This window comes from Lepidochelys kempii, chromosome 13 (genome assembly GCF_965140265.1).
Source record: "Lepidochelys kempii isolate rLepKem1 chromosome 13, rLepKem1.hap2, whole genome shotgun sequence".
NCBI classification, from domain to species: Eukaryota; Metazoa; Chordata; order Testudines; family Cheloniidae; genus Lepidochelys; species Lepidochelys kempii.
The window spans coordinates 34498888-34508979 of NC_133268.1; the positions used below are offsets into that span (position 1 = coordinate 34498888).

The following is a 10092-nucleotide window of genomic DNA, read 5'->3' on the forward strand; positions in this document are numbered from 1 at the left end:
CATCAGCCCATCACCTGTTTGCTGTGATAGTCTGCCAACAACAGATGTTTACGGTTCCATTACTCAGTGGTTCAAACTCTCATTCTGGCAATTGGGTGGTGTGAGTTCAAGTCTTGCTGTGGCCACACTGAATTTGTGCTAGGGGCATTTGATCTAGTGGTGCTGGCTAATCTCCTCTCTTCCTTTACTGACACCAGCAATTCACCAAAGCAATGTAGACACCCAGTGTCTCTTATTTTCATGGCATCCAATTCCATTAGGTACTTTCCGGGGAGGCTGCGAGCCAGGATTGAGGGGCACCAGCAGAGCTGTGTGTGGAAGAAGCTGGGTAAATGGGCCTTTAATTTTACCCTGATTATAAGATCAGCTGTAAAGAGCAAAAATTGATGAAGTGTCCAGTCACATAGAACAATAAGAGTAGATGGGGAAAGGTGCAAATTGCGACTGAAAGACCAAGTTAGTCCAAACAAAATGGCCTCCCAATATAATTCAAGACCCTGTGTTAAGATCAAACACGAGAAGTGTGGGACCAGAAATCAATGGACCAAAACTAGTGTGTCGTAAATTAGGACTAAATGGTGACCAAAACAATGAGGGCGGCCTGTTCCACCCATCAGTCTCTTTGAGGTCCTTGAAAAAGGCCAGTTTGGGAGAGAAATTGAGGGAGGAAAGGAAGAAAATGCAACAATTTCTGACTGAATGCAGGGGAAGCAGCGAGCTTTACCATCATGGCTGCCACCCTGGCCATCTCCTGGGACCATGGAATCCAGCATGACACCCCTGGACCTCCTTCATCCTAATCCCAAGAGATGTCCTGACCAGACCAGGCAACAAAGAGAGGGACCCAGATGACATGGCCACCTCAACTTGCTCTAAGTCCCAGCCACACCTGGGAGATGAGATTTTGTCTCCCTGCTCCCCATCATGTGTCCTTTTCATTCCCTACCTTAGTTCTTCTCTTTCCTATCCCTCTCCTTTGTCTTTCTATCTAATAAGAATCTGATTTAGCCAGCCAAAACTGGATATTTTGCAACACTTCTGTGAGCCTGTGTCCTAGGAGACAGTTAACAGCAATGCCCTACACAACCCGATGCAGGTACCAGTTTGCCAGGTCAGATAAAATCATAGAATATCAGGGTTAGAAGGAACCTCATGAGGTCATCTAGTCCAACCCCCCTGCTCAAAGCAGGACCAATCCCCAATTTTTGCCCCAGATCCCTAAATGGCCCCCTCAAGGATTGAACTCACAACCCTGGGTTTAGCAGACCAATGCTAAAACCACTGAGCTATCCCTCCCCCCTCTTGGAGTGACTGATTAGACGGTGGTGCTAGGCCTGTGTTTTTTCAGCTGCGTAGCTACAAAGGAGAGCCAACACTACAGACAGAAGCTGCATTTTCTCTTTTTGCAGTTCTCTTTTTTGCTGTCCTGTTGTGTGCGTTTATCTTGTGTTGTCTTCTATGAAAAATAACTATAACAACAGCTGCTCCAGTCCATCTCAGCTAACTTCTTTTCTTTTCCCTAGAAGGGCATTCTTACCATCTTTACCACTTCAGAGACCTTGGGATGGGTGGTGGGTGGGATTCCTTCTAAAACTGTCCAGCTAAAGGGAAATAGAAGAAGGGGAGGCTGTTAAAAAAAAAAAAAAGCCTTACTTAAAACATCTGAAATGTAAAGAACTGAGACACAGAGACACATTAACACTGCTGATGCTTTGGGGGCATGTTTTCCATCTGAATGACTACAACAGAATCCAAAGCTGGACTAGCAGAGAGTTACAGTTCAGGACTGGGGGGCAGCAGAAACTGTGAGTTTCTAGGCTAGGCCTGGATTAGGAAGATGCCAGTGAGTCAGGACTCAGCGTGCATCTACACAGCAAACAAAAGTGTGATTGCAGCACAGGTGTGTGTTCCTACATTCGCTTTAGTCTAGCTAACATGGGTAACAATAACAGTGGGAACAAGGTAGCACAGGTTTAGCACAGGCTGGCAACCAGAGCTGGTACCCCAGGTCCCTGGTGGGTTGGCATTGGGGCAGCTATCCTGCAGTGAAGTTTGTGCCGCCCACTATCCTTACCCACACTAACGATTAAAGCTGGCACGTCTGTGTCCACCTACTCTACAATTACACCTTTGCTTGCTAGGTAGACACACCTTTAGATGTTTTTGTGGAGTCCGCCTCTCTGCCAGGACACATGCCGGTTGTTCTCCACCCATGCCCTGCCTGCTGGGCCACTGCTTTTAATTGCAAGCTGTCAGGAAATCATACTAATCCAATTGCTTATTAGACTTCCTCGTCCAACTCTTCCCACTCCATGTCTGGTTGAGCTCTATATAACATGAGCCAAGATGAGAGGGAGGATCAAGGAGAGGTTCAGATCAGCAGACACCAGGATCCATCTCTCTGACGACAGGTATGGGTGCCAGTGGGTCAGGACTCAGGATGCATCTACACAGCAAACAAAAGTGTGAAGTGTTGGATACAGAACAAGGCTGGGGCGGGGGGCTGCTGGACTAAGTTGGGGGTGAGTTACATGTGGCACAAGGGCAGGGCAATATCAGTCTGCCTCTGAGACTCAGGACACCTGGGGTCTATCCATGGATCTGGTAGGAGACTTGGGAATAGTGGTTAGAGGATGAGAGGACGGATCTTGGTCAGGGTCTGTGCAAAACCTGGCACAGAATGGGGCAGGAATAATGGGATGTGGAGGGGCTCTGGGAACAGAGTAGGGTGGGAGGGGATCATGGGAGTGGGAGGAGCTATTGGGTGGGGTTCCATGGAGGAGGCAGAACCCCGCCCCACGCTGTCTCCATCCATCTCCCCCCTACCCCCACTGCAGGTCGATCCAGTGACAGACACAGCTATGGCTCTGAAGGGACCCTGCCCGGCGCTCCTGCTGCCCCTCGCCCTGCTGGTCACCTGCCTGGCCCTGTCTAGCGGGCAGTATTGGAATCCGCTGAATGACATATTCCAGAGAGAGCACGTGAACAACCCCAAGAACAAAGCCATCAACAACAAAGTCTACTGCAACATGATGATGTGGGACCGGGGCATATTCTGGAAGTATACCAACACCTTCATCCATGAGTCCCTCAAGAAAATCAATGCCATTTGCAATGTGGATGGCATACCCGTTGGGGGCTTCAAACGTAAGAGTAAGAACTCCTTCTCAATCACCACCTGCACATTTAACCCCTGGACCTTCTCTTTCAACGGACTCAGTGGCAAAAAGAAAATTGTCCTCTCCTGCTTGAATGGGCTCCCTGTGAGATTTGTGAGGCACATTTAGGACCCAGACAGACCGTGGAAGGCAAGAAGGGGACCCTGCTGCATTCTCTAACCCTGCTCTGTCTCTTCTACACTGGCCACGGCACCCGGCTCCTCACCCGTCTCTAAACACTAGTGAAATGGTATAGGTGTTTCCACCCCGCACCCTCTGCTGCCCCAACTGCCCATTATACAGTATAGCCTCCCCTTCCCTGCCCCTCACCCTCTGCTGTTCCTAGTGGCCACTATACTGTATAGCTAGCCCTTCCCAGTCTTGTTGTCCCTGGTGGCCATCTAATAATCTATCCTTTCATTAAGAAATATTAATCAGTTTCATGTTCTTGTATTGTGTATTCAGCCTGATCATGAGCAATCCTCATATATGACATGATTAAATGTTATTGGTCATTGTTTGCTTCACTTTTTTTTCTATGTTTCTCTGTGCTCCCTAAATGCAATAAAGCTGGATACCTGCAAAAGCAATCCCTGTCTTATTGTGTGAGACTGGGGATAGGAAGAACATAAACCACTGACCATTTAAGAATGGTGCTGGAAACATGTTGTGGTTTTCCAGGATTTCTCTGTGCTTTCAAGGCCATTGTCAACCTCTTCCTCATTGCTGGGAACAGAGCCCAGGAGTCCTGACTGCTACCACCAGCCCTGCTTTAACCACTAGACCCCACTGTCCTCTGAGAGCTGGGAATAGAACCCAGTAATCCTACATAAGAACATAAGAATGGCCATTGTGTGTCAGAGCAGTGATCCATCTAGCACAATACCTATCTCCAACAGTGACCAGTGCCAGATGCTTCAGAGGGAATGAACAGAACAGGGCAATTTATCAAGTGATCCATCCTCTGTCATCCAGACCCAGCTTCTGGCACTATCAATCAGAGATTTAGGGACATCCAGAGCATAGAACTGTGTCCCTGACCACCTTGGCTAAGAGTCATTGGTGGACTTATCCTCCGTGAACTTACCTAACTCTTTTTTTAATAAATAGTTTTAAGTGAGGTGAAATGTGGGGATACACAGGATAAATCAGACTCCTGAAAGGGGTACTGTAGTCTGGAAAGGTTGAGAGCCACTGTCCTAAAATTTCCTAACATTATGTTAGCTTTTTGATTCCCACTGCACAATAAGAACATAAGAACAGCCATACTGGGTCAGACCAAAGATCCATTTAGCCCAGTATCCTGTCTTCCGACAGTGGACAATGCCAGGTGCCCCAGAGGGAATGAACAGAACAGGGAATCATCAAGTGATCCATCCCCATCACCATTCTTAGCTTCTGGCAAACAGATGTTTTCAAGGAAAAATAGACTGATAGGTTGATGTGTATGGGAATGGATAGACAGATACAGTGGTAGGTATGGCGTTAGGCAGGGTGATGTGTATATGTATGGATAAACTGGGAGAGTGGAGGGTATTGTGATCGATTTATAGATTGATGGGTCCAGGGATGGATAGTTAGAGCAAGTGGAGTATTTGGTGGTAGACCGATCGGTTGATGTGTCTGGGGATAGATAGATAGGTAGAGTGGTGGGTACAATGATAGACTGTGAGACCGATGTGTCTGGGGATGGGTAGATAGACGTGAATGCTGTGATGCCAATGTCAGGCCAGGACCTTTCCTTATTTGTCTGCATGGTGCTGAGCTGCCAGGAAGGACACATACTAACATCCAAATGCTCATACATACACTAAGCTTGGTCTACACTTGGGGGGGATCAATATAAGTTATGCAACTTCAGCTATGTGAATAACGTAGCTGAAGTCGACATACTTAGATCGATTTACCATGGTGTCTTCACCGCGGTGAGTCAACTGCTGCCGCTCCCCCATCGACTCTGCCTGCGCCTCTCGTGGCGCTGGAGTACAGGAGTCGACGGGACAGCGCTCGGGGATCGATTTATCGCGTCTAGACTGGACATGATAAATCGATCCCCACTGGATCAATCGCTGCCCGCCAATCCAGCGAGTAGTGAAGACATACCCTAATATCACACACTCATACACACATATACTAATATCACTCACACACAAACACTAATATCACAGACACACACACACACACTCAAACAGTAACATCACACACAGAGACACACACACAAACAGTAATATCACACACACAGACACACACATAGATACACTAATATCACACACACACAAACACTAATATCGCACACACAGACACACTAATATCACTCAGACACACACCCAAACAGTAATATCACACACAGATACACTAATATCACTCAGACACACACACAGATACACTAATATCACTCGCACACACACACACACACAACACCCTTAGGGAATGCTACAAATACAGAAATAGGATGAGCTAGGCATCTAAGGAAATTGGAAACATGTTTAAGCTAACCACTTTATTTGTACGACGTTGTGTGTGCGTGTGTGCACATTGAGTGTGCGTGTGCGTTGAGTGTGCCCTGTGTGTGCGGAATGCTGGGGTGTGTGTGAGTGTGTGAAAGATGTACACTGTATGCTTGTTCAGAATGATTGTTCGCGTGTGTGAATCAGACAGTGTGTGTCTGTTTTTGTGGGTTTTTCTATCTACCTTTGAGCCCCTAGACATCCCCTGACACCCAACCTCGTTCCAACGCAGAGAAAAGCAACACACAGCTTGTAACTCTTCACTGGGGGAAAACAAAGCCAAACCAGATCTGCAATCCCACAGGCAATGAAGCCCAGGTAGTTTTTATCTCCATGTAGCTCGTCACTGTCAGCACAATACCCCCACCTGGGATTAAACTTGTCTAGCCACAGAGAGGGAAACTCCTGGAGGATTTCCCCTGGAGAGGGTGATGCAGAGTCTGTGTGCATCTGAGAACAGCTGCCTTCCACAGAACCCCGGTAGTGATATGTGCATCTAGCAGCTCCCCGGACTCTGCCACAAGCCCATGGGCAAACCAACCGGCATTCCAACCCAATCCAGACTGGGGTGTTTGCCAGGGAAAGGGAGTCCAGGGGAAATCACTGCAAAATATCACCAAGTATCAATCTCCATCTGCCCCTCTCCGAGAGCTAATTCTACAGATGGCAGCTGGCTGGAGACAGTGCCATTGTCACCCCACATGAGCTGCACCATGCCCAGCCGGCTCCATAACTCAGGATTTAGCGTCCTGCCTTTGTAAACTGAGTGTTGTGAATTCAAATCTTGGTAGGCCTTGTAAGGTCAGTGGGAGTTTTGTACCAGGAAATGTCTGAGACTTAACTCCTGGGATTCCAAAACCCCACACAGAGTTTATCTCCTCTATAGACCTGCCACAAGTGACTCCGCCTCTCTGGTGGTGTTTTCTTCATGAGCCTAACTTGAGTTCTGCATATCATCTCCACTGTCCTGCCTCCCCCCAGCCTGGCCCCTAATCCTGGGAAGTACAAAGTGCTTGGGAATGGGGGGCATACCCCAGGATCACAATGTCACAGCCAGGTGCAATGCCCTGGGATCGCTTTGGCAGGGTGTTAAGACAGAATGTGTCTGCCCCTTCTGGGGAGCAGGTGTGGGAATGGTGCCAGCCATGTGTGTGTGTGTGGAAATGATAGTATCCATTTGTGTGTGTGAATGTGGCACCCTCAGTCTGTGTAACAAATTTCCAATCCATTCACATCACACAAACTGGGCCTGCATAAACACACATATGCTCTGCAGCTGCCAACAGCCAATGCTTCTTCCACTGCAGCTAAAAGGAGCAATGACTTGAGCTCTGCCTAGATAGTCAGCTGTAGGAATTCCTAAAGCCAGCCACAAGAGGGACACACACATACATACTGATAATAAATTGCATAGTCAATTGCTTGACCATGCTTTGGTATGTTATAAAATATACCTTGGAACACACGGAAAGCTTGAAGCACAACTTTTATTTAAAAGTGTGGCAAATCAGTATTTTTAGATCCCCGTTATGACTCAGGTTTTCCAAGGCTCGTTTTGCCTCATCCATGTTATTGCTAATTTGAATAATGTGTGTGTGTGTTTTCGCTTTAGTAATGTTTTTAAATGTAAAGTAAATGGATCAGTAGACCCATTAAAAACTGATAGGTAAGTTTTACCTTCATTCTGGATTCCTATTGGATAATGGATTTATTCTGAAACACGAGAATAAGCTTCAGAGTAGCAGCCGTGTTAGTCTGTATCTGCAAAAAGAACAGGAGGACTTGTGGCATCTTAGAGACTAACAAATTTATTAGAGCATAAGCTTTCATGAGCTACAGTTCACTTCATCGGATGCATAGAATGGAACATATAGTAAGATATATATACATACAAAGAACATGAAAAGGTGGAAGTTGCCACACCAACTCTAAGAGGCTAATTAATTAAGATGAGCTATTATCAGCAGGAGAAAAAAAACTTTTGTAGTGATAATCAAGATGGCCCATTTCAGACAGTTGACAAGAAGGTGTTAGACTCTAAGGTGCCACAAGTACTCCTGTTCTTTTGGTGGATGTAGACTAACACGGCTGCTACTCTGAAACCCTTCACTATGCAAGGCACTGAATTTAGCCGTATGGAATGGAAATCCTTCAACATTATGAAAAAACTCGTACAGATACAGACAGACGTTATCTTCCTTTCCAAATGCAAACAGATGGACACCATACCAAAAGGACTAAAGGTAAAAAATCCATTCCAATCTTCATATCATACAGACTATGCTGAGAGATTGTGCCACACACTCTCAAAGAACCTGCGAAACCACCTGATCGATATCCTATACAGCAAACAGGGAAAGGTGAAGAATGAGCTCTCAAAACTGGATACTCTCATAAAAAAACAACTTTCCACACAAATTTTCTCATGGATAGACTTTACTAAAACTAGACAAGTCATTTACAACACAAACTTTGCTTGTCTACAAAGGAAAAAGGACACTAAATTATCTAAACTATCTACAAGGAGCCACAACAGTAGTCCCCTTAACCCACCCAACAATATTGTTAATCTTTCCAGCTATACTCTTAGCCCAGCAGAAGAGTCTGTCCTATCTCGGGGCCTCTCCTTTTGTCCTTCCAGGCCCACGAACATGATATAGTTCTGCAGTTACCTAGAATCCTACTTTCGATGTCTCTGACTCAAAGACTTCCATCACACCTCTGAACAACATACTAACCCACAGAATCCTTCCTACCAACACTACAAAAAGAAGAATTCTGCTTGGACTCCTCCTGAAGGTTGAAACAACAGACTGGACTTCTACATAGATTGCTTCCATCGATGTACACGGGCTGAAATTGGGGAAAAGCAGCATCACTTGCCCCATAACCTCTGCCATGCTGAACAAAACGCCATCAACAGCCTCAGGAACAACTCTGATATCATAATCAAAAAGGCTGACAAAGGAGGTGCTGTCATCATCATGAATAGGTCAGAATATGAATATGAGTCTGGCTATGTAGACTCTCTCCTCAGGCCCTACGTTACCAGCACTCCCAGCTATCTTCGAGACATCACTGACTTCCTGAGGAAACTACAATCCATCGGTGATCTGAAAACACCATCCTGGCCACTATGGATATAGAAGCCCTCTACACCAACATTCCACACAAAGATGGACTACAAACTATCAGTAACAGTATCCCCGATAATGTCATGGTAAACCTGGTGGCTGAACTTTGTGACCTTGTCCTCACCCATAACTATTTCACATTTGGGGACAATATATAACTTCAAGTCAGCGGCACTGCTATGGGTACCTGCATGGCCCCACAGTATGCCAACATTTTTATGGCTGACTTAGAACAACGCTTCCTTAGCTCTCGTCCCCTAACGCCCCTACTCTACTTGCACTACATTGATGACATCTTCATCATCTGGACCCATGGAAAAGAAGCCCTTGAGGAATTCCACCATGATTTCAACAATTTCCATCCCACCATCAACCTCAGCCTGGTCCAGTCCACACAAGAGATCCACTTCCTGGACACTACAGTGCTAATAAACAATGGTCACATAAACACCACCCTATACCGGAAACCTACTGACCGCTATTCCTACCTACATGCCTCCAGCTTTCACCCTGACCACACAACACGATCCATCGTCTACAGCCAAGCTCTGCAATACAACTGCATTTGCTCTAATCCCTCAGACAGAGACAAACATCTACAAGATCTCTATCAAGCATTCTTAAAACTACAATACCCACCTGCTGAAGTGAAAAAACAGATTGACAGAGCCAGAAGAGTACCCATAAGTTACCTACTACAGGACAGGCCCAATAAAGAAAATAACAGAATGCCATTAGCTGTCACCTTCAGCCCCCAACTAAAACCTCTCCAGCGCATCATCAAAGATCTACAACCTATCCTGAGAAATGATCCCCCACTCTCACAGATCTTGGGAGACAGGCCAGTCCTTGCTTACAGACAGCCCCCCCAACCTGAAGCAAATACTCACCAGCAACCACACACCACACAACAAAAACACTAACCCAGGAACCTATCCTTGCAACAAAGCCCGATACCAACTCTGTCCACATATCTATTCAAGTGACACCATCATAGGACTTTATCACATCAACCACACCATCAGGGGCTCATTCACCTGCACATCTACTAATGTGATATATGCCATCATGTGCCAGCAATGCCCCTCTGCCATGTACGTTGGCCAAACCGGACCGTCTCTACGCAAAAGAATAAATGGACACAAATCTGACATCAGGAATCATAACATTCAAAAACCAGTAGCAGAACACTTCAACCTCTCTGGTGACTCAGTAACAGACTTAAAGGTGGCAATTTTGCAACAGAAAAGCTTCAGAAACAGACTCCAACGAGAAATTGCTGAACTGGAATTA

At 46.1% G+C, this 10092-nt stretch overlaps 1 protein-coding gene across 1 annotated transcript; it reads left to right on the top strand.

Annotated features, from left to right (window-relative positions):
- The first annotated feature begins 2774 nt into the window (after positions 1-2774).
- On the top strand, positions 2775-3287 carry LOC140897230 (ribonuclease-like). Its single transcript, XM_073309624.1, has one exon. It carries the CDS (start codon positions 2775-2777, stop codon positions 3285-3287), a length of 513 nt encoding a protein of 170 aa, XP_073165725.1.
- The last annotated feature ends 6805 nt before the right edge of the window (positions 3288-10092 follow it).

Bases quoted from the DNA above. Each gene is read 5' to 3' on its own strand.
- LOC140897230 (XM_073309624.1), top strand. From the start codon at position 2,775: ATGGAGGAGGCAGAACCCCGCCCCACGCTGTCTCCATCCATCTCCCCC.